The following is a 24189-nucleotide window of genomic DNA, read 5'->3' as shown; positions in this document are numbered from 1 at the left end:
ATCAGGTAAGTACTTTACACGTTATCAAATTTTACAGTAAAAGCAGTAGAAAATGACAGCTGTCAGATTTGAGGCATGAGTCTTGAACGCTGTAATGTTATCCTATGGGAGAAACCTACATTGCATAGGTACACTTACAGACGACTTACAGGACTGTTCTTCTGGACTAAAGGCAAGTATATGCCAAGGCCCCAGAAAGCACGAAGAGTTCAAGTTTACCTGCCCTGGGGTGTCCGAGTGTAGAGGTGCTTTCAGCGATGGTAGCTTCAAACGCTACAGGCTGAAGTCAATTGGAAAAGTACCTGTAAGAAAAGGGGGCCTGAGGGACCAGTCCGGAAGAACCCAAGAGGGAGCTCTGCCCTTGAGGGTCTCAGGCCACAGAGACACCATCGGTTTACTTGAGCCCGGGCTGCAGAGCTCGCGTGCATAATGTTTTGTCTGGCAGGTCTGTGAGTTAAAGGCTATCACGGTTCTCGGTGTTACTGTAGAAGAGGGAAAAGAACACAACAGAGCCACTCTTGGTGTGTAGCTGGCCTCTCTCGGAATTCCTCGATATGCAGGTAAGTTTTGGTGGTAGTGGTATTCCGACTGAACACAAACAAGCCTTAGTGCTTGCAACTGGCTTCGGTACCTCAGGTATTGGTGCAGGGCGACTCCTGGGGGTCCTAGCGTCTCTGAACTTGACAAGGGGACGGATCTGACCTCACGGAGCCCAAATACCTTTTGCTGGTGTGGTGCTCCCTCAGTGGTCCTGCGGTTTGACAGAAAGGTGTACCGGGCAGCTGCAGTCGGTGCCTACTGGTGCAATGGAGTGGCTCCTCCACTCCAATGGAGATGTTGCCTTGGTCAAGGAAGTGCTGTGCAGACCTCCATGGGTTTGGGGAGGCTGTACTGCCTCTGGATGAGTCAGTATTGGTGATTGTCGGGAGGGCGGCAGTCAGGCAGGGCTTTGCGCCTCAGCTGATGCTGGTGTACAGTTCTCACAATTCTTCTTTGTCCTTGTTCTTCTTTCAGGCAGACCAATCTAAATTTCTGGGTTTAAGGTGTCTCCTAAATAATAAATTTAGGGGCGTTAAGGGGAGTGAAGGGTAGTAGCCAATGGGCTACTTACCCTTGTGGTCACTACACCCCCTAAATGTCAACTTCCAGTGAGGATTGGGCATAACCCTGATGTCGCGGGTACTTGGGCCTCCCACACGAGTGAGGCACCATTTTTATCGGGAGACCTGGGGTAACGCTGGGTGGTAGGAAATTTGTGTCAGCCCGGGGATGCCAAAACTTAACCTCACAAAAATGTGTGGAAAAAGTGATTTTGTTTTCAGCTAAATTTGAGGTTTGCAGGGGATTCTGGGTAAGAAAATGTTGGGGGATCCACGCAAGCCATTCCTCCCTATAATCCCCCGGGTGTCTAGTTTTCAGAAATGTGTGGGTTTGGTAGGTTTCCCTAGCTGGCCGCCAAGCACGGGGGGGAAAAACCCAGGTGACCCCCCCCCATCCCCCCTTGCAAAATTAGGTCGTTTTGTGATAGGCAATTTTGATGTCGCCTCAATACATTTTGTGCCCTTGCCTGTCGCGTGTACTTGGGCTTCCCACACGAGGCACCATTTTTATCGGGAGACCTGGGGGAATGCTGGGTGGTAGGAAATGTGTGTCAGCCTGGTGATGCCACAACTTTCCCACACAAAAATGTGTGAATTTTTTTTCCAGCTAAATTTGAGGTGTGCAGGTGATTCTGGGTAGGGAAACTTTGGGGGATCCACGCAAGCCATACCTCCCTGGAAGCCCCCGGGTGTCTAGTTTTCAGAAATGTGTGGGTTTGGTAGGTTTCCCTAGGTGCCAGCAGAGCTAGGGTTCACAAACTACAGCTAGGCACTTTGCCAAAAAAGGGTCATTTTTCACAGCGAAATTGAGGTGTGTCCACGTTGCGTTTTTCGCCGTTTCCTGTCACGGGCACTGGGCCAACCCACACAAGTGAGGTACCATTGTTCTCGCAAGACTTTGGGGAACGCGGGGTGGGTGGAAATTTGTGGATCCACGCAGATTCCAGAACTTTCCACCACAGAAATATGGGGAAAATGTGTTTTTTTAAAAACATTGTTTCGGTTTGCAAGGGATTCTGGGTAACAGAACCTGGTGGGAGGCAGTCAAGTCACCCCATCCTGGATTCCCCTGGGTGTCTAGTTTAAAAAAATGTATAGGTTTGCTAGGTTTCCCTAGGTTCCGGCGGAGCTAGTGTTACAAAATTACAGCTAGACACTTCGCAAAAAAAGGGTACATTTTCATTGTGAAAATGTGGTGTGTTCACGTTGGGTTTTGAGCCATTTCCTGTTGTGGGCACTATGCCTACCCACACAAGTGAGGTACCATTTTTATCGGGAGATTTAGGGTCATTCAGATTTGTAAAGCAACTGTTATTACCTATTGATTTTTGATGCATTTCTGCCTTCCAAATGAAAGACATTGTGTAAAAAAAAAAAAGTCTTTTTGAAAAATGACCGATAATTCTCATGCTAGTATGAGTATTCCCAATTTCGAAAATGTGCAAATATGTACTGTTTCTAAACTCCATAATTTGTTCCCATTTCAGAAATACATAGGTGTCTTTCATACCGATCTTTTCCATGTATACATTTTCCCACAATAATTGCTATATACCCGGAACATAATAAAAAACCATTGCAAATTGCTGCTCAGTTTTTGACTCTGGGTTTGTCGGGTTCTTGGTGAACCTACAAGTCCTATATATCCCCACAACCAGGAAGGTCCTGCGGATGTAACGGTATATTGCTTTTAAAGAGTTGTCATAATTAGAAGAAGTTACAGGTGAAAACGTTGACAGAAAAGGCTGTTATTTTCAACTAATTTTCAATTTTACCTATATTTAACTGTTGGCTTCTATAAAGAAACCTTGATGGATCTACACAAATGACCCCTTGCTGAATCCAGAATTTTGTTTACGTTTCAAAAATGTATACCTTGCCAGGATCCATTATTGCTTTCACACCCATTTCTACCATTAACTGGAAGGAGGTTGAAAGCACAAAAAATAGCAAAAATAGGCTATGTCCCAGAAAAATGCCAAAACTGTGTAAAAAATGTTGGTTTCCTGACAAGTCTGTCATTCCCTAAAAGCTGGGAAAATGGTGATTTCAGCCCCACAAACCCTTTTTTGATACCATTTGCAGAGAAAAACCCAGACGCTTTAATTTGCAGCCCGCTTTTCCAATTTTTCACAAAAAAAACAAAATAATTTTGCTGTATTTTGGCTAATTTCTGGGATTCTTCCAGGGGAATCCACAAACCCTGGGTACCTTTTAGAATCCCCATGATGATGGAAGAAAAGGACGCAAATTTGGCGTGGATACCTTATGTGGTCAAAAAGGTACAGGGGCCTAAGCGCGCACTACCCCAAATAGCCCAAAAAAGGCTTAGCACGGGGGGGGGGGGGAAGGCCTAGCAGCGAAGGGGTTAATTCCCTCGATTCTAAGTCCATGGTTATGTTTTCAAAGTACAACATAATAGAAAGAGAACTATGTATACAATAACTCAAGGGAATAATCAGATATCGACTAGAAATTGTCTTACTTCTCAAATCCAGTTGGATTATTATGACTCGAAATTTCATTAAATATAAAACAAAGTTGCATACAAAATGTATTTTAAACAAGAATATACGTTTATTATCCTCGATTTTACCTGATCCTGAATAGGCAATAAAAAGAGGACTTGTGCAAAACTGAGATTTGGCCATCAAATATACCTCATGGAAGCATTACCCCGTTATGCCCTAGACATCAAAGAGCAATATATAATGAAACAAAAGTTGTACTTTGCTTTTGGTTCCAGAGAAAAGAGACAAAACATTTGATAGAAGATCCAAATGGAATTGCATATGCAAAGAACAAAAAAATACATAAAAATGGTAACATGGACACATCGAAAAACTGCAGGAAAAGATCCAACCTCATTTTGCATTGGAAAGCTCACAGTAAAATCCTGGATAGACTATTAATTTGGAAAGTGCCTTTCATAAGGTTTAGCCACACCCTTTTCTCCCACTCATGGCATCTATGAGGAGCACAAACCAGAAGGCCAAAAACCTTTTGTTCGGTGGCAAACTCTGCAGTTCTGCTGCCTCTCTTCTTGCCCAACGTGCAACTCATGGAGCACCGTTCAAGGTTACCGCAACTGTGGAAACACTGGTTTGGTCTAAGCCGGGGGATGTCCAGCTGAGTGCCTTTGCTCTACTGACTACTCTGTCTACTTTTTATGGGTCATTTACGAAGTGTGGAACTTAGAGTTTCTCAGCTCCAGGAAGAGAGAGATGCAGAAATCTTGCCTTGAGAGTATGAGCAGTGATTTAAAGTGATTTTTTTTTTTATACTTGAGGCATTTGGTTGCTCAGAAGCGTTAGGAATGTTGCATGTTTGATATGTGGTGAGGAACAGAGTTGGGGGTCAAACCTTACTCTCAGGGACTTACCTTTCCAGCTATTTTCCGGAGTGTACGTCAGATGTGGGGAAGTGGGGAAGAGTACTTTGAAACTGTTATTTTGCTTTCTTACTCAATAGTTAAGAATGTAGTTTTATTTTAGTTGTACTGTCATTACAATATACCCAGTTACAGGACATAGTTTATAACGTATTACCTCATCTCCCTTGACTTAGAGCAATAGTGGTATATTTTTATGGTTGTGGATGGACTGCTGATGTGTTCTTTCGTGGAGTAAGTGTGTGACTCAAGGTAATATATTAGTATCCAGGCACTGTCGTGTCAAAATATCCAACAAACCCTTGCATATGTGTATCACTCATCATTTTCTGTAAATCTTCTTGAGCACACATTCTCTACTTAGCATATCAAACTTTATTCAGCTTCTGATATTTAATTGGGCCCTTTTTAGGTCTCGCCTGGCGTAGGCTGCGCAGACATGCACAGACTCGCTGGCGAGATTGAATGAGTTAGGGTAGATTTTACTAGCGGGGTTTAAGCACCGCCCCTCTTTTCCATTGGTTGGCGTCACCGTTTATGCTAAACGGTGGCCAGCCATTGGAAAGAGCGTCTGGTGACGTACACTTTTCTCTTTTAGAGCCGTCCCAGTTGGACTGGCTCGGTTGCTTTACGTGTGTGGTAAAAGCTTTCTTATCTTTATGGGGCCATGTGTTTCAAACACATGGCCCCATAAAGACAAGAAACCTTTCATGGCAGAAGGAAAGCAGGCCGCATGTTTACTTTTGCATCGCGCTTAAAGTGACAGCGCGATGCAAAAATAAACAGTGGCTGACTGGTTCTTTTCAGGAGCAAGCAGTAAGGGATAGAGAAACCTAGTTCAGTACTTTTCTCCACATGTAGAAACAGAATCTCGGAGTCGCCGCGGGGAGACTGTGTGCCAGGCTGCACACATAAAACCTCCATTATTTAAGTGCAGTGCAAGGGAGACCATTTTAATCAGTAATCCCCAGCTGACCGTTTGACCCGGGGAGAGTTCAGATTAAAAATAATGTGCCCGTCTGAACCTTACTGTAGATTGGCGGGGGGGGCTGAGCCGGGGTGGGGGTGCACATACTTCAAAATGCAGGTGGAAAGATGGACCTTTAATTCAGCATCCTGCTTAGTTCGGTTGAAATGTACTTTGCAGCAGTGCCATTCCCCTTTCATTGCCCTGAAATTAGCGTAGCTGCCAAGCCGGTAGTCTTTCCTCTGCTTCTATTGCGCGGCGCAGGTTGTCCCCGCCAAGAGTCGGTGTTTGGGCGACAGTATTTAGGCGTCGTCAGTCTTATAAATCCGAAGGGTTGCGACACAGTACTCGTGGGCTTTCCTGTCTAGTGGTTATCTCGTTCGTTGAATTGGTTGATTGTTAATGCGCGTTACTTTGAGTTGTGTAGATGATGTGTTTTTGTTTTGCGGATTTGGTTTGTGTATGTTTGCGAGCGCTGTGCTTCGTAGTTGATTGGTCTGTTCTCTGCGACTGCTGCAGTGATTGATTTGCGGATCTCCAGCAATCTGCACTTTGTTCTCCGGCGCTATTGTAACTGTATGCTTGATTGTTGAATTGTTTTAGAACCATATTTTGAACTAAAAGGCTGTTTAAAGCAAAACATAAGAACAAAGGCAGATTTGACGGAGAAGTGTTGCTGAAGCATGACTGGTGGAAAATGAAGTGAAGATAACGACGTAACAGACATGGAATATATTATCTATTATTTACATATTGGCATTGGGAATCCAGAATACAAGCATGCAAAAACATCTAAAACGGATTAGCAGAGGGAGGCACTCGTCTGTGCCCGCGGCAGACTTGACGTTGCGCAGTTCGGGGGTTTACAGCGTCTCACGTGCAGTACGCTGCTTTCCGTGTGATATTTTAGAGTCAAGGCCTCCCATCTGCCGCGTCCGTCTGCATTTTGCTAATGGCGCCATCGTGGAAAGGGCCGTCCCGGAAATGACAAGGCCACACTTTGGGAGTCTCCTCCCTGCGCCACACTCGTCTTCAGTGCCCCTCAGCATTTTGCATGCCTGTCAATGGCACTGATGGATCGCCCTATCATAGATACCCACTTATTCTGTGAGTAGGACAGTACCCATGACTATCCAGTATCAGAGTCAACGATCGCCCAGACAGTTTACAAGCACATGTGCCGTGCTGTCAGAACCATGGGCCCCCGGGTGACATTTGTAGCTTGTTGTCCTCATGCCAAGCAGAAAACCTTGCGCACATTATCTGCGTGCAAAGCTATCCCTCCCCGCCCCTCCCTGCTGATCACAGATCCAGCCGAAAGCGCTGTTGTGGGGGGGTTAAACATGTTTTCAGGGCGACTAGATTAGCGCCTCCTTTCTCACGATTTACTGAAATGGAAGAGCAGATAACGTGATAGTTATTAACTGGAAATGACGTTAATCAGCACAAGATTAAAGTAGAACCTCTACTAACGACTCTAGAGAAACTTTGTTTAAAAACCGCAATCCTAACTTTAGTGTGACGGAGACTTTTCTACAGTGCTTTGCCTTTGGATTGTAACCGAACAGGAAGTTTTGCTAAAAAAACACAACTCGCAGCTGATAAAAGAAACCGTGCTTATTCCTTTTTAGGCCGAGGGACCGTCCGGTCTGCCGAAGGCAGAACCGGAAGTCCGGAGATTTAATGATTCTTAGAGTGGCTATTTAGCCCGCCTCTCTTTTTGCTTCTCCTCCATTGGCTGGCTTCCTAAACGGAGGCCAGCCATTGGAGGAGAGAGCCGTCCCTCCAAATAGGCTCCGTCTTTTTCAGATTCGGGGGAGTGTTCCCTGCTCTTCTTTCCACTTTTTAGCCACGCCCCCGAATCTGAAAACCGCCGCTGCGTTTCTCCGAGGCATTTCTGCTTCGCCTCGGAGAAAGGCAGTGGTGTGCTTGTTACTATCTGTTCCACCGACTCCTGCCCCCTCCGCACCAATGGCGCCCACTTAGCATTCCACTCGGGGGAGACTCCTTTACGATCGGTGCATCCGGAATGAGGGGATGCCGGTGCACATTAAGGAGTAATAGGAGCCAGCTTTAGTAAAGTACTTGTCCTAACTTTTTTTATTTTTTTATTTATACAGCGCGAACTCGCCCGAAGGTTTTGGAGCGCTTTACATGCGCGCCGGTTACGTTGCGCATTCAGGCACGAGGGGGGGTTAAGGGATTTAGCCAGGATCACGAGATGTGGACGCGACCCCGAGTGTCGAACTCTGGTTTCCCGCACCAAGGTCGGCAATCTAGCCGCCGGACCGCATCTGCTCCCCCGCTGCTTAGGCCCTTACCCTGCCACTGCTCTCGGCGCCAAGAACCTCCTCGTCTTCGCCTGGGGAGCTGGGGGTCGCTACTGCGCCTTTCTATCTCACTAACTCACTTTCATTGTCTCTTTCACTACCTCTCTCTATCTCACTACATCACAACACCACTCTGCTTACATCTCACTACTTCACAACATCCCTCTCCCTCACTACATCACTGTTTCACTACCTCACTCTCTCTCACTACATAACTCTCTACCTCACTACTCCACTCTATCTCACTACCTCACTATCTCACAACTTCTCTCTCTCAAAACATCACTACCTCACTCTCTAGCTCACAACCTCACAACTTCATTCTCTCTCACTCACTACCTCAATCACTCTCTATCTTACTACCTCACTCTTTCTATCTCACTAACTCACTTTCACTCTCTCTTTCACTACCTCTCTCTCTATCTCACTACATCACAACATCACTCACTACCTCACTCTCTATTTCAATACCTCGCTCTCTCTATCTCACTACCTCACTCTCTCTCTGCTAATGCAATCGGTATCACATATGCAAAAAAAAAAAGCTAATGCCAATAGAAATGACAATGCCATTTATTTAGGGATACAATAATGATAACAAAATAATGAGCAATAGCTCTACCTATAATATTGCCGAGACCATTGCATTGTAAACGTTTACAACAATTACATGACGATAGTCAGGTGGGAATCATAGGCAGTCATATAGAACAAGCATTGAAAATGCAATAGGTCTCGCCTTTGATTAAGTTAAAGCCATTTGCTTTGCTAATGGTATTCTATAGCAAAGCAAATGGCTTTAACTTAATAAAAGGCGAGGCCTATTGCATTTTTAATGCTTGTTCTTCATGAGAATAATCTTCTTATAGGTTTATCTAAATCCACACTGCATTAATTATTGTAAGAATATGCTTACTTCTGTGTATGTCACACCTCACAAAAGTATTTTAAAAAACAGCAAAGGTATAGAACAGTGACACTTTCTCATTTCCAATATATCTATGGCTGATCAGATATTGTTAGTTTAGTATGGTTATACCGTAGGTTTTTTGTACTATGTCTAATTTCTGATTTTAAGGGCATGGTTTTGTAACGATTCCTTCTCTGTCATTCTTTTAAGGGTATCTCCGTGAATAAACGAATGTGATGCCCAGAAAAGGCCAGTAGCTTAACCCTTGAAAAGGTGACCTTTAGCACTAGACAACTTTATACAGAAATGCAGAGGTGAATGCTTGTGATGGCGATTCTGTATAATATCTTGCTAAGTTGGCACATCAACTGATAAGGATGAAACTGCATATTAAGCCATGTTGCTTGAAGCAGCACGCAGTATTGGAGCTTCTGCATGGGTACTCAAGGCTGGAATACTATGTTTGCATGAGTTAGACCACTACACTGGCAAAGCGGCTGGTAGTCCTGATGAGTTGATAGGCATCAAATACACTCTTCCCCGCCACTCACATGCATTTGCAGAAATTAAGGTAGCATCAGTTATTCCACTTCCATCCTAGTTTACACTCTGCTTTGAGTCCCTATGAGAAATGAGCCTCAGCAGCCATATTGGCGGTAGGACGATTTGCCACCTCTATCTTACTGCAGTGCTCACCTGGTAAATGAGCTTGTGAGTGCAAGCTATCCCTAGAACCCATCATCCATCTGCCTCCCCCCCCCCCCCCCCTCCCCCCTATTTACCAGTTGGTACTGCAATGCAATGGCTGCGATCCCAGATACTGGGAACAGTTGGAACACCGCGATCTGAACCGTGAGTGTTCCGACTCCAAGCCCTACCACGCATATGCCTTAACCACGCATGTGCATGGTTAAGGCATTGCGCTGTAATGCTTGCGGATGGACGGAAGCAGGAAGAGATCTGCGCTGAGGTAAGTGGGGTGGGGGGTGGGTCAGGGGTTGTTTTATGGGCTGGGGTGAGTCGGGTGTAGTTTGGTGGGCTTGGGGGTTGGTCATGGATAGATTTGTTGGCGGGGTTTGGGGTAGTTTTCTGGGCTGTGGGTGGGTCAGGGGTAGTTTTCTGGGCTGGGGTGTGGGGCTATGTTTCAGGGCTGGGGGGCCAGGGGTAGTTTTCAGGGCTGGGGGAGTGTTGGGGTCGTTTTTTAAATTAGTAGTTAGGGTATTCGGCCACAGGGCAGGGGGAGGGGAATGGGTAGTCAAAGTAGTTTTTAGGGCTTAGGGGAGGGCAGGGCAGGGCAGTTCTTAATGCTGGGTCAGGGCTGGCCAGGGTCAGGTTAAGGGACAGGGTATTAGGCATTAGGGCAGGGGGGACAGGGTCAGGTTAAGGGACAGGATTTAAGGTATTAGGGTAGGGGGAGGGCACAGCGTGGGGGTTGGGAGTTGGTAGGGGTATTTGCACCTCAGGGCGGGATGGGTGTTGGGGGGAGTTTGTGCCTTAGGGCGATGGGGAGGGGGCTTGCGACCTTAGCCACGCATACCCCTTTACCATGCATGCCTTTACCACGAAAATTCCGAGTCAAGGCATGTGTAGTAAAGCAATGCGTGGTTGAGATGTTGTTCAGACCGCGTTGTCTTGGCATGCGGGGTTAGGGATTTAGTTGTTTCGTCATACAACCCTTACACACCTGAGTTGGTCTTCCCTCTTCATTTCTTTTCTTTGGTGTCTGCAAGACTGACTATGCCAACGTAATTAGAAGAATTGTGTCCCAGAAGATGAACAGCTTTCCTGCCCCTTTCGGGGTGAGAGATCAACCCCCAACCATATCTGCTTTAATTGTCACTGCATACTTCAGCGTCCTCACTTAGGGCATTTTTGAAGTTAGAGAAATTACATTTCATTTACAGACAGATGTGTAATTGTAAAGCAGGTCATCTACAGGGAATCACCTTGAATCACGAATGACTATTGCTCTATTCAAAGGCACAATATATTATATCAATGTTTTTATGAGGTTTGTGAACAATATGTCAGTTTTCCTGTAGCTGGTATAAGAAAACTGGGTGATATGTGGGACTGCAACATAAAACATTTATGTAGTTATGCAGAAAACTTTAGTACTGTTCAACTGCTAGAAAGAGGGGTGTTGAAATAATCTTCTTTGTGTATTTCTTTCTGGTTAGGAGAGAATGAGTGAGAAGGCATCTTTGCTTGCTATTCACCAGTCTCTAAGAAAGTGCTTCCAGCTCATAGAAGAGCAGCAGCAGACTTGGAATATTACCCTGCCAGAATGCAGTCCTCTTATCAGCTCCCTCAGCAACGTGGCCGAGCAGCTTCAAGCATGTGAAAAGGTCTCCTTTGAAAAAACACCGCTCTCACGGTATCCGGACCTCCAACCCCAGCTGAGATACAAGCTCGTTTCGGCAATGACAGTCATCCTTGAGAAACTTGCTTTGAAAATGTATGTGCTGCAGTTTTGTGGTATTTTGGTATTATGTTTATTTCTGTGTGTGTGTGTGTGTGTATAAATATGTATTCACGTGTGTGTCTGTGTAAAAAAAAAATAATAATAATTATATATTTATATATCCCAGCATGTGACTTTCCCTTCTCCCAAGTCACGAAACGTGGCGCACACTGGCAAAAGGAGTTTGAAAATGTAATAGTCGCACGTATACTAATGGGCAGACGCGTTTCGGCTTCATGCCTTCCTCAATGTCACATCACAATTCCATTTTTAAAACTTAGATTAAATCATAGAAAACGAGAGAGGACTTGCAGTTCATCAATCATAAACATAAAGAAGGGCCAACACTACTCAGTATTTAAGTTTCTTTGGCGGCCATGATGGAATGCCTAAATGCATTCATTCTCATGGCCCTCAACAATATGCAAACTGAAGGCAATAAATTATTAATTTATTAATATGCTGTGCAAAATTCAATGTTAGGTGAGCCTAAATGAATAAGCATACAGTTCTCTACCAGGCATCTCAATTAATTATTATTTCATTAATCGATTAAACTCAAGTTGAATATATGGCAGAACACGAATCCTACCCAGTATGGGCCTCCTGCCAGCTCATAGCCTTGATACTCATCCCAATCTCATTCCAAAGAACACATTTTATAAAAAATAAAAAAATTGTGTGTGTATATATTCACTGAAAAAACCATAGGTTTCAGGGGCGTTATAGTTGGCTGGACTTTTCACTCGTACAAAACCATTGAAATTCCCCCGTTATAGTTAGTTCAGCTAACTATAACTCGCGCGCCCACAATGCACTGCTGATGATGTCACATATTACATCACTCATGACATGGTCAGTGACCTCACTGATGACATCTCAAATGACATCAATGATGACATCATCCAGTGAATGTGTGTTTTTCTGAAAATTACATATGTTTTATATATGTATATCTCAAGGTCAATGGAAGAATAAATGGGTATATAAGTGTCTAAATGGATGATTTGCTTTTGAAAAATTGATTGTATAACTGACTGATTAAGTGTATCTTAGTGAATACATTGCTTAGTGAGTAATGTTTAAATATGTAAATATCTGTATCAGTCTCTCACTTTGTGTATAAGTGGCTGCATGGGTTGGTGAGTAGCTACATGAATGTCTATATAGGTTATTAGTTAGTTTTTTGAGTATCAGTATGAGTGTCTGAGTGTCTGTATGGTTCGGTGGGGTGTATTACGTAGTGCATAGGTGCATGAATGAGTGACTCACTGTTTGTGTTGAAGACAGCATGTGTGCAGGACTGTATGGGCGGATGAGTGTGCATGGGTGTGTTAGTGAGTGGATGACTGTCTCAATAGTGTCTTTATGAGTAACTACATATGTTTTAAACTAGTATATGTGACTATTGGTGTATATAAATGAGTATATGTGAGAGTGAGAGATTGAAAGAGTTCCTGTATGAATAAGTATGTGTTTCTATAAGTGATTGTTTAAAAGACTAAGTATGTGTAAGTTTCTGTAGAAGTAAGTGTGGTGGTGTGTGTATAACTATATATGCAAGTAAATGGATGTTTGATTCTTTATTAGCTTGAGTGACTATGTGTGTGAGTAACTTTATGGATGAGTGGCGTTGTGTAACAGGATGTATAGGTATATGAGTACATATGATGAGTGAGTACATGTATGAGTGACTGTATAGGACTGTTGGTGAATGAGTGGATGTGTATGTGGATCTTAGAATTACTGAATAGATTGTTGTAACTGATATTGGTAAGTCCATTGTTTTGAAAATTTTCGTTTCTATTTTTGAATGTGTGTATCAAAGGTTATATTAGGGGGTGAGGAGGTCTGCCACTCTAGCAGCAAGGATGATGTCAACAGTGATGTCATGAGTGATGTCATTTGAGATGTCATCAGCAGTGCATTGTGGGCGCGCGAGTTATAGTTAGCTGAACTAACTATAACGGGGGAATTTCAATGGTTTTGTACGAGTGAAAAGTCCAGCTAACTATAACGCCCCTGAAACCTATGGTTTTTTCAATGAATTTCTAAGGTTTTTTAAATGCTAATTCCTAACTATAACGTGCCTGAAACCTATGTTTTTTTCAGTGAATTTCAAAGGTTTTTTAAATGCTAATTTCTAACTATGCCTACAGAGATAGGACATGTGAAGAAAGAAGAAAAAAACACACAGAAAGAAAAAAAAGAAATGCAGAAAGAAGCAACAGAAGTCCTCAAAGACTAAGAAAAGTGCAGGAAGAAGGATAACGTGCAGAAAGAACAAACAGAAGAGCAGAAAGAAGCCTTGTTGCAAAATCATCCTGTACCCTCAACTTTTCAGACGGATACTGGTGGTAACTGAGTCTGACTAACCAGTCCTAGAGCCAGTGCTATGTTAAAAGACACTCAGAATACAGTGAAAACACCTACATACACTAGGGAACACTATGCGTTGGGGTCCCCCTGTGATCAGCATGACCTCCTCTGTAAGCCCCTAGTATATAATAGGGCAGGGGATTAAAACTACCTCTTAAAACACGCCACAGGGCGTGTTTGCACACGTCACCTCAGGCCCCATCACCTCACTTCCCCACTGTGTAAACACGCCCTGTGGCCGTTTTAAGTTGGGAGATTAAGGCCCCTTGAATCCTGAGGGTCCCTAGGGTCCAACTAGACCACTAGGTACCTCCAGTAAGCGCCACAGAGCTGCGTTGCAGAGAGATGTAAAAAGGGGCACGGCGTAGACCACCTCTCTGCAACGCAGCGCAGTGGCACTTACTGGAAGCACCTGGTGGGCTAGTTGGCACCCAAGGTCCCTCAGGATTGAAGGGGAATTATTTCCCCAACTTAAAACGCACCACAGGGCTTGTTTGCACACGTTAACTCATGCCCCGTCCCCTCCCTTCACCACTGTGTAAACTCGCCCTGTGGCCGTTTTTTGTTGGGAGATTAAGTTCATTTGAATCCTGAGGGTCCCTAGGGTCCAACTAGCCCACTAGGTACCTCCAGTAAGCGCCACAGAGCTGCGTTGCAGAGAGATGTAAAAAGTGGCATGGCCTGGACCACCTCTCTGCAACGCAGCTCAGTGGCGCTTACTGGAAGCACGTGGTGGGCTAGTTAGCCTCCAGGGGCCCTCAGGATTGAAGGGGAATTATTTCCCCAACTTAAAACGCGCCATAGGGCGTTTTTGCACACGTCACCTCAGGCCCCGTCCCCTCCCTTCACCACTGTGTAAACACGCCCTGTGGCCGTTTTTTAAGTTGGGAGATTAAGTCCCCTTGAATCCTGAGGATCCCTAGGGGCAAAATAGCCCACTGGGTACGTCCAGTAAGCGCCTTTGCAGAGAGGTGTAAAAAGGGGCACAGCCTGCACCACCACTCTGCAACGCAGAGCAGTGGCACTTACTGGAAGCACCTGGTGGGCTAGATGGCCCCCAGGGTCCCTCAGGATTGAAAGGGAATTATTTCCCCAACTTAAAATGCACCACAGGGCGTGTTTGCACACGTCACCTCAGGCCCCGTCCCCTCCCTTCACCACTGTGTAAACACGCCCTGTGGCCGTTCTAAGTTGAAAGATTAAGTCTCCTTGAATCCTAAGGGTCCCTAGAGTCAAACTAGCCCACTAGGTACCTCCAGTAAGCGCCACAGAGCTGCGTTGCATAGAGGTGGAAAAAGGGGCGTGACCTCAGAACACCTGTCTGCAACGCAGCTCCCTGGCGCATACTGGAGATACCTGTTGTGCTAGTTGGCCCTCCGGGACCCTCAGTATTGAAGGGGAATTAATTCCCCAACTTACAACTGGCCAGGGGGCGCGTTTGCAGAGTGCTGCAAGAAGGGGACGTGGCCTCCGGCGCGATGCCGGTCTTTTATTTATGTTATTTTTTTAAGAAGGAGGGCTGTGTGGCCCCCCTTCTTTTTCTAATTTACTGGCCCTGGGGACCCCATCCCCCAGGGCCTGCACCCTAACTTTTTTTGTTGAAAAAAATAAATTTGGCCCTCCCAAGGCCTTAATCGGCCCCGGGGACCCCAACCGCCCGGGTCATGGCCTTTTTTTTTTTTTTTTTTAATTCTTTAGGAGGGGGCTGCGTTGCCCCCCTCCTCATGCCACTAATGGCCCCGGGGCCGGCCTTTGTTTTTTATTATTTTAAAAAAAATATATATTTATAGAAACACCTAGGACATGCTGGACAAATCGTATGTATCTATCACCATGACGATTTGCGTGATATTCATTAAAAGGCGACTATGCATAGAATGAATCCACATGGAATGTATTTACACCGCTAGTGAAGCTCTGACGTGTCTGACGCCCTACCGTGCCTAATCCCGGTGCCCCTGCCGGTGGGTACTCTCCAAGTAGACACCCTTGGCGTTTATTTATACAAACATGGGTAGCTATTGACGGGCACATTTAATATACACGCACACCAAGCCATTCAAAGGGGATTCGACAAAAAGTCGACCAAACTATGCAAGAAACCCTCCTCACGGTTAATAAAACACACATCCACCGCCGGATGTGTAATACTTTTTATTTTACTCTCTGGAAAGGAGACGAACCTCACTTGAGAGTCGCAGCGTGCTCCTGGCTGAGCCCAATGCTGTGTTACACCCACCAGTGCCCGCCGAGTGCCTCACACCTCTGTGTTGTATTTCACCAGCTAGTGCGTATGCTATGACACTCTCTAGCCCATGTGCACTGTAACACCACCCCGTGAATATGTCATGCCACACTTGCCTTCGGACGGGTTATATTGCCCCATCTAACGTGCCTTCCTAGATGCCTATGTTATAACGCACAGTGCCATGCCATACATATTACAATCTGGGATCCATATCTTTGTCACAGTGCATATGCAACGTTACACTCCCCAGCACATATTTTATATTACAACTTTAGAGACTAGTTAGGTTACACAACACTGCCCTGTGCATATTACACTCCAAGGCGCATATCGCATAGCACACGCTAGTGCCTGTGCTATCTCGTGCTCTCCAATGAATCTGTCATTGCGCACAATGTATTGCATATTATATTTCACGCCCCGGTTCATCTTATATTAAACTTTTTGGTGCATAGTTTATACCATATACTATATCTAGTTTTCATTTTTAATCGTGCTCCCAGGACTATGTTCTATATACCACTGCGTCCACCTACCCTTTTCACGGGCATTACATTTTGCGATGGGGGTGGAGGGTCAGGGGGTGTTTCTGCCAAGTGAGCCCGGGGTCACAGTCACAAACGTCCTCTTCTTCCTGAATAAAAGTGAGATTATGCTGCATACTTGTTCATATTTTAAGTAGTTCACACACACACATTTTAAAAACAATAAAGTTCCTAATACCCACCTTCTCTGAACAGTTAGCTTGCTGTCCCATCCACCTCCTCCCTATCCTCTGTTGTCTGAATCCACGGACTAGCCTCCTCCCTACTGCCATGCATGGTCTGATGTGCTGCCACTGCCCTCCATTTAGCATGATGTACCAGTCCACTCCTCCTGCCCTCCATTGCCCAATTCTATGGCCCATCATTGACCTCCTGCTTAGCCTCTGTGCTTAGCTTGCTGCCCCTGTTCTCCTCCCCCCTGCCCTCTTTGTGCATGCCCCTGCTCCATCCTTTTTGCCCACCATGTTCCATGGACCTGCCACTCCTATCTACTCTGAGTGTTCTGTTGAGCAGCACTCCCCTCCCACCTGCCTAGCATTGTCAGATGACTGTAACCTGTCCCTGCCACCTCCACCCTGCCTGTCCACATGCCATGCCCCTATCCCCTTCCTCCTGTCCTCCATGGTTCATTTTACTGCCACACCCTTCTGCCCTCCCTGGTCTGTTGTGCTGCAACTGCTCCTCCTGCCTGCCCCGTGCGGTCTGTTGTGAGGCACCTTCCCCTGAACTCTCTTGTCTGTGCCCAGGTCCTGACCCTCCCTTCTATCCTCCATGGTCCTTTATGCATGCCCCTGCACCCTCCTTCTTTCCCATCATATTTATTTATTTATTTATTTATTCTGACATTTATTGAGCGCGAACGAATACCCATGGGCGTCTCGGCGCTAGACTAAGCAGCTGACTCTCCCCAGCAGTGGAGGGACCAGGGCAAAATTACTGGTTAAACAGCCAGGTTTTCAGATTCTTACGAAACTGAAAGAGTGAAGGACTAGTTCTGATTTGTTGTGGCAACGTGTTCCAGATCTTGGGTGCCGCAACTGAAAAGCGGCGATCACCCCAGGAAACTGTTTTAGAGCGTGGGACCACTAGTTGGTTGAGAGTCGTAGATCTAAGTTGTCTAGTCGGTCGATATTGTATGAGCTGGTCCTTGAGATGGCGTGGGCCTTGATCATGGAGAACCTTATAAACTATGCAGAGAGATTTGAACTTGATCCTGTGTTTGATTGTTAACCAATGGTATGTCCTGATGGTATCGCAAATGGGAGCAAATTTGGGTATTCCGGAGAGGAGGCGGGCTGCCGCATTCTGTATTGTTTGTAATTTTTTTGTGACTCTGGTTTGGGCATTTAAGAGAAGTGCATTACAATAATCTAGAGATGAAAGAACCAAGGAGCTAACCAGTGTTTTGGCAGCAACATCTGGGAGGAATGGGATAATCTTTCTTATCATTTTCAGTTTGTAGTGGGCTGTGGCTGCTACTTTATTTGCATGTGCCATAAAGTTAAGATGGTCATCAAAAATGACTCCCAGATTCCTGACCTTAGAAGTCGGGCTAGGTGGAATGCCGAAGGCTGGGGGCCACCAAAGAGTGGGCCAGGTCGGAGAGAGGGGTCCAAAGATGACCACCTCCGTTTTGTCGGAGTTAAGCTTCAGGCAGTTACCTGCCATCCACTCTCCGATCGTGCACATTGCATTTTGGAAGCGCTCTGCGACTTCCATCCCTTCACCCTTGATGGCCAACACCAGTTGCGTGTCATCTGCATATGAGGTTAGCCATTGTGCTGCCACTAACCCTCCCGCTTGCCATGCATGGTCTTCTGTGCTGCCATGGCCCCTCCCACCTTCCCTGTGTGGTCAGCTAGCTGCCCCTGACCCCCTCCCACCTTCCCTCCATGGTCTGTGTATGCCATCATAGTCTCATCGTTGCTCTCCATGGTGTGTCTTGTTTCTAGTGCCCAACCTGTCTGACCTCCATGGTCATCTTGCTGTTCCTGCCCTGCCCCCTTGCCTCCAGCCCTCTGTTTCCATGTGCAGACCCCTATTCCCTCCCTCCTGGCTTGTCTGTTCCATTGTAATGCCCCTGATCTGTCCCTCCTGCCCTTTATGGTCTGTTATGCAGCTTTCTCTCCTGTCTGTCCATTATGGTCAGCTAGCTACCATTGCCTCTTTCCCCTCTGTTCTCTGTTGTCCATGTGCATGGTCCTGTCCCCTCCCTATTGCTTTCTATGGATTGTTGTGCTGCACTCCCGCCCCGCATGCGCTGTGTGGTGTATTGTGCTGGTGCAAACCCTGATGCCTGCCCTGTAGGGTCAGTTTGGTGCACCTCTCCATGTCCCTCCTGTCCTCTGTTATCCGAGTCCATGTCCCTATCCCAATTCCTCCTGCCTACCATGATCCAATGTACCATACTTGCGAACATTTTGAACTTGGTAAGAGGGAGATTTTGAAAAAAAACTGGGTATTGATTTTCCCCTTTGAGTTACATTGAAAAAGAGGAGATTGTAGACAGGAGACAGATCCAATAAAGCCCATTTGAGCTTAAAAACATTGGACGTTTCCTGGCTGAAACGGGTCTGTTGGCATGTATGGTTGTACTACCACTGCCTCTTCCTTCTGCCCACAATGGTCTATTATATTGCCACAGCCTCTCTTGCCAGTCCTGTATTGTTGGTTTGTTGCCCCTGCCCCCCTTTCCACTGCCCTCCATAGTCTGTTGTGCTGTCACTGCCCTTCCTGCCTGCCCAGGTGGTCAAATTGTTGCATCTGCACTCTCCTACCTGCCTTCAATTGTCAGAGTCCGTGCCCCTGGTCTCTGCCTCTCAACAGTATCCCAATGAACAACTAGATTGCTAACATTCTATATTTATTACAAAAGTGTGGAACGCCTGACGTCATCTTGATGTAATCAAAAATGTAATACCTAGAGTATTTCCTTTAGAAATTACATATATGAGAGGGTCTTATTTGCATCAAAAGTATGGTTCGTGCTCTAAAAAACTAAAATGAGGACATATTTTCTGAGTTTTCAAATAGCGACAAAGAACTTTTAAATTATTTGTAATCTTTTTGTTTTTTTATCCAGTTGACCACTTGATTAAATGTTGCACCTAGGGGAGAGGATGTGGTGTTACTTCCAGAGCTGCAGACTTTGCAACTGGGGAACCAGGTTGGAGTTTCTGCTTCAGCTCAACATTCTGTGATTCTGGTCAAAGCATTTAATCTCCCCATGTCTACAACCAAAATGAATTTGATCTTGTGTGATGTAACCAATGCTCATGTAAAGCACTCCAATACCTGACAAGTCTGCACTATATAAGACTGCAAATACACAAAAAATAAGTGTTTTGCACACTTCTGTCATTGGGCTACATGTGGGCTACATCTGGGTGATATTTGGGCTACATTTGGGCTCTTTTGTCTCTGGTGGCCATCTTGGGAGATTTATTGTTATGAAGTTTCCTAATTTCCTACAGTCTCCTCAGTAGGAAATACTTTCAGTTTTTTACTTTGATTCCATCAAGAAGGCATTCAGATGTGTCACACATTTGCCATAAATTCAGAATGTAAGCACTCTAGTTGCTTATTAGATCACTGTAGTAAAGCTACTGCTCACCAGGGAAGTCTGCTGCTGGTATTGAAAATGCATGTTTCAGTCTGCATGTCAGAATTTTTTTATGAAATGGAAGAGGATTTGAGAAGCCACTCAAAATATGCCCTAATTTTTCTTTCTGCAGCACTAATCATACTTTGTATGGCAAAATGAACCCCCTCGTTTTGTTCCTTTTTAAATTAAATGTTTTAAGAGTTACCACTTTATTCCAACCAAGATGGCTTCAGGTGTGCCATACGTTTGTCATAAGTAGGACTGTTAGCGCTCTAGTTGTTCTTTAGAACACTCTGGGAAGCTGCAGTAGAACACAAAGGAATCAACTGACAGTCTCTGCCCTTGTTGGATGTACATGTTTTACTGAGAATGTCAGACTTCATTTTCACATGACTGAGAAAGATAACGTGAATTTACAGAAAATATGCTCTCAGTTTAGCTTGTAGATCACCTTCCAAATCTCTGTGGGAAAAGCATGAGAAAATAGTTTTCTCTCAAACATGATTCATGATATCACAGCAGAAGGCTTTTTCACATGGTAATATGACCATAGAACACACCAATTTCTAAAATGACTATGGTACCATCAACAAATGATTTATAATGTAACTAAAGTCTTAAAACCTTCTATTAACTGCAATGCTTTTTAATGAGGTGCTATCATGTATATTGGTCCCAAGATGGCTGCCAACACTTCTTGGATGAAGTGCTGACAGCCAATCAGATCTCACGGGGAGATGTGTGGTTAGGTTCCGCCCAGATATATATGTGATTTTACTTTTGATTTTCTCAGGAACTACTGAACAGATTCACACCATATATGCAAAAGGCACATGCCTTACCTGAGGACTACCTCTTTGCCAAATTTCAAGTAATTCTGTTCAGCCGTTCGGGCTGTACCTTCGACTAAAGGTCCTATGGGAAAATGCATGGGGAAAACGCGTTTTGGGACCCCCCTTTTTCTCAGCCCCTGCTTGACGAATCACCCCGAGACTTTCAGGTTAGACGATCAGTCAACCAGCGCCAAAGTTATTCAAAATAGAATTTTCAGATTTCCTATGGGAACTCGGTCCTAACTATAACTATCTACTGGCGACCGCCAGTAGATAATATATAGGTTTCGACTCGAGTGCAGGACCCTTTTTGATTGAGAAATGGGAAGTTTTGTACTTCGAAAGGCGTGATGTGGCATCGCCTTTACCCTGCACCACTGCCGTTTGGGCCGCTCTCCAGAATTCCACATAACCCAGTTTGCAGATATATTTGCACACCAATTTTCCTCGTATATAGAAGAAAACTCAGGCGCTCCTGTATGCTGAATGCTTCAATCTAATGACTGTTTGACACGTTTGTTTCGGCATTACTCCTTGCTCACTGTGACCATGAGCAAGGCGTAATGCCGAAACATGTCAAAAAGTCATTAAATCGAAGCATTCAGCATACAGAAGCATCTTGTGTTTTCTTCTATATACGAAGAAAATTGGTGTGTATATTGTTGGGTTACCGGTAATCCGTATGTGTGTGTATGTATATATATATATATATATATATATATATATATATTCACTGAAAAAACCATAGGTTTTACAGACGTTATAGTTAGGAATTAGCATTTAAAAAACCTTAGAAATTCACTGAAAAAAACCACAGGTTTCAGGGACGTTATAGTTAGTTGGACATTTGACTCGTATAAAACCAGATAAATTCGCCTGTTATAGTTAGTTGAGCTAACTATAACTTGCGCGCCCGCAATGCACTGCTGATTATGTCACATATTACATCACTCATGACAAGGTCAGTTACATCACTGATGACATCACTGATGACATCTCAAATGACATCACTCATGACATCATCCACGTGACAATCTGATGCACATACTGATGCTCTAATATAAACTTTGATACACCCATTGTAAAATGCTACTATTTTTGAAACCATACACAGAAGAATGCCATATACTACATAGCACTCACTATTTCCTAGGTCTACACACACATCCAGTCACTTATACATGCAGTTACTCATCAATAGAGGATTATAATATGCACTCATACATCTATACATGCAGTCACATGCTGCCACTCATCCATAGAGTTACTCACACGCCTAGTCAGTAATGCAAAGAATGAATCACATACCCATTTAATCATGTATACAGTTATACACACCAACTTCGTTATTTTTAGACATACCACATCACTTATTTATACAGATACTAACACATATATACTGTCTTATTCAATCACTGATAGAAGCAGACACTTATTTATACACCCACTCTTGAAATAACTTAGTCTCACGTATACTCATTTATATACTCCAACACTCACATATACTGGCTTAAAACATATGTAGTTAGTCACAGATATACCACTAAGACATTTATTCACTCACCAACACACCCATAGACACACTAACTCACCCATACAGCCCTTTCCAGATGCACTGTTTAATCCATAAAACCACTGAATCACCCAGTCAGACATCTATGCACAGACTCATACACCCACCCACCCACACAGACACTCAGGTACCCATACAGATACTCAGACAACAAATCAATAACCTATATAGACACTCATGTAGGTATTCAGCAACCCATGCAGTTGCTTACACACCAATCGGCATTCGGCATGACGCGTTTCGTAATTAAACTTCCTCAGGTGCCGCCAAGATTTACAAGTTGTTTCCCAGCCCACCTTTTCAAGCTGCATGCCCCCCTGCAATTGGCTGAGGCACCGCTGGCTGGTGTTGTTGCACACAGGAAAGCCCGAACCCAGAACTCTGAATCCTCAATATGATAATGGACTGACTTACCCCAATGGCCCCGGGGGACAGACCTCCCATCGTTCGGCTGTGCCCAAAGCTCAAAGGGCAGCATTTATGAGATATATATATATATATATATATATATATATATATTCACTTAAAAAACCATAGGTTTCACACAAGTTACAGTTAGCTGTACATTTCACTCGTAAAAACCAATGAAATTCCATGTTATAGTTAGATCAGGTAACTATAACTTGCGCGCCCACAATAAACTGCTGATGACGTCACATATTACATCACTTATGACATGGTCAGTGACATCACTCATGACATCAATGATGACATCTGAAATGACACATTGTGCATTGCGGTCGCGCAAGTTAGTTACCTGATCTAACTATAACGTGCAATTTCCTTGTTTTTTTACGAGTGAAATGTACAGCTAACTATAACTTGTGTGAAACCTATGGTTTTTTAAGTGAATTTGCAAGGCTTTTTAAATGCTAATTCCTAACTATAACGTGTGTGAAACCTATGGTTTTTTCAGTGAATTTGTACGTTTTTTTAAATGCTAAGTTATGTATTTATTTTTAACTTTTGCGCGCACGGTGCGCTTCGCGCACCGTGCGCGCGCTGTGGGCACAAGGTGCGCTTCGCGCACCGAGCGCCCACGTTACGCATTTCGTACCGTGCACACCTCGCCATTTTTTTACAAAATATCAATTGTTTTTTTCTCCCTTGGGGGTCCTTAGATTGATATATTAAATGTGATTGTTCTTTTTTTTTTTTTTTAAATTTTTTTTACCGTACGCGTACGGTAAGCTTACCGTACGTGCACTCCGCGATTTTTTTAAAAAAATTATTAAATTTATTTTTCATACTTTTTGGTCCTTCGTTGAACCCCCTGACGAACGCTAGGGGGTCTGCAACTCTCTTCGTTGCCCCCTTTTCATGTTATCAACCTTTGTTTTTCAGTGCGAGAGACAGAAAATGGCGGCCGATACTTTCTGATTTCGACCGATTCGAATGTTTACAGTCATGTAACCACCAATCAGAATTGAGCTCGCGCACGGCACCGTACTCGTATGGTAAGCTTACCGTAAGCGCACGGAGCGCGCCTATAGATATATATATTGATTTAAATGCTATTTTCTCAGGACCTACTGAACAGATTTACACCAGACCTGCAAAAGGCACATCCCTGACCTGAGGACTACCTCTCTGCCCAATTTCAAGTAATTCTGTTCAGCCGTTCGGGCTGTAGCTCGGACTAAAGGTCCTATGGGAAAATGCATGGGGAAAACGCGTTTTGAGACCCCCCTTTTTTCTCAGCCCCCGCTTGACGAATCCCCCCGAGACTTTCAGGGTAGGAGCGGAGCGTAGCGCCCCATTAGTTTTGAAAAATTCGCGAGGATTCGTCAACCGACGCCAAAGTTATTCCAAATAGAATGTTGCGGATTTCCTATGGAAACACGG

The 24189-nt window shown here is 44.5% G+C and overlaps 1 protein-coding gene across 6 annotated transcripts in view; it reads left to right on the top strand.

The window, feature by feature from the left end:
- AIRIM (AFG2 interacting ribosome maturation factor) overlaps positions 1-24189 on the top strand; it is a 222309-nt gene that overhangs the window by 131171 nt on the left and 66949 nt on the right. For 3 of the 6 annotated variants that reach the window (XM_085647913.1, XM_085647914.1, XM_085647912.1), the window contains exons 2-3: positions 8909-8971; positions 10879-11156. In XM_085647913.1, coding sequence (XP_085504039.1) covers positions 10885-11156 — 272 coding nt within the window. In that variant the 5' untranslated portion in view covers positions 8909-8971; positions 10879-10884. The remainder of the gene's footprint in view (positions 1-8908; positions 8972-10878; positions 11157-24189) is intronic. The other 3 variants (XM_085647911.1, XM_085647910.1, XM_085647915.1) reach the window with 1 other exon arrangement.

Source organism: Triturus cristatus, chromosome 3_2 (assembly GCF_964204655.1).
Source record: "Triturus cristatus chromosome 3_2, aTriCri1.1, whole genome shotgun sequence".
Taxonomy (NCBI): Eukaryota; Metazoa; Chordata; class Amphibia; order Caudata; family Salamandridae; genus Triturus; species Triturus cristatus.
Note: the sequence above shows the minus strand (reverse complement) of the source record. Positions and strands in the feature narration are given on the sequence as shown.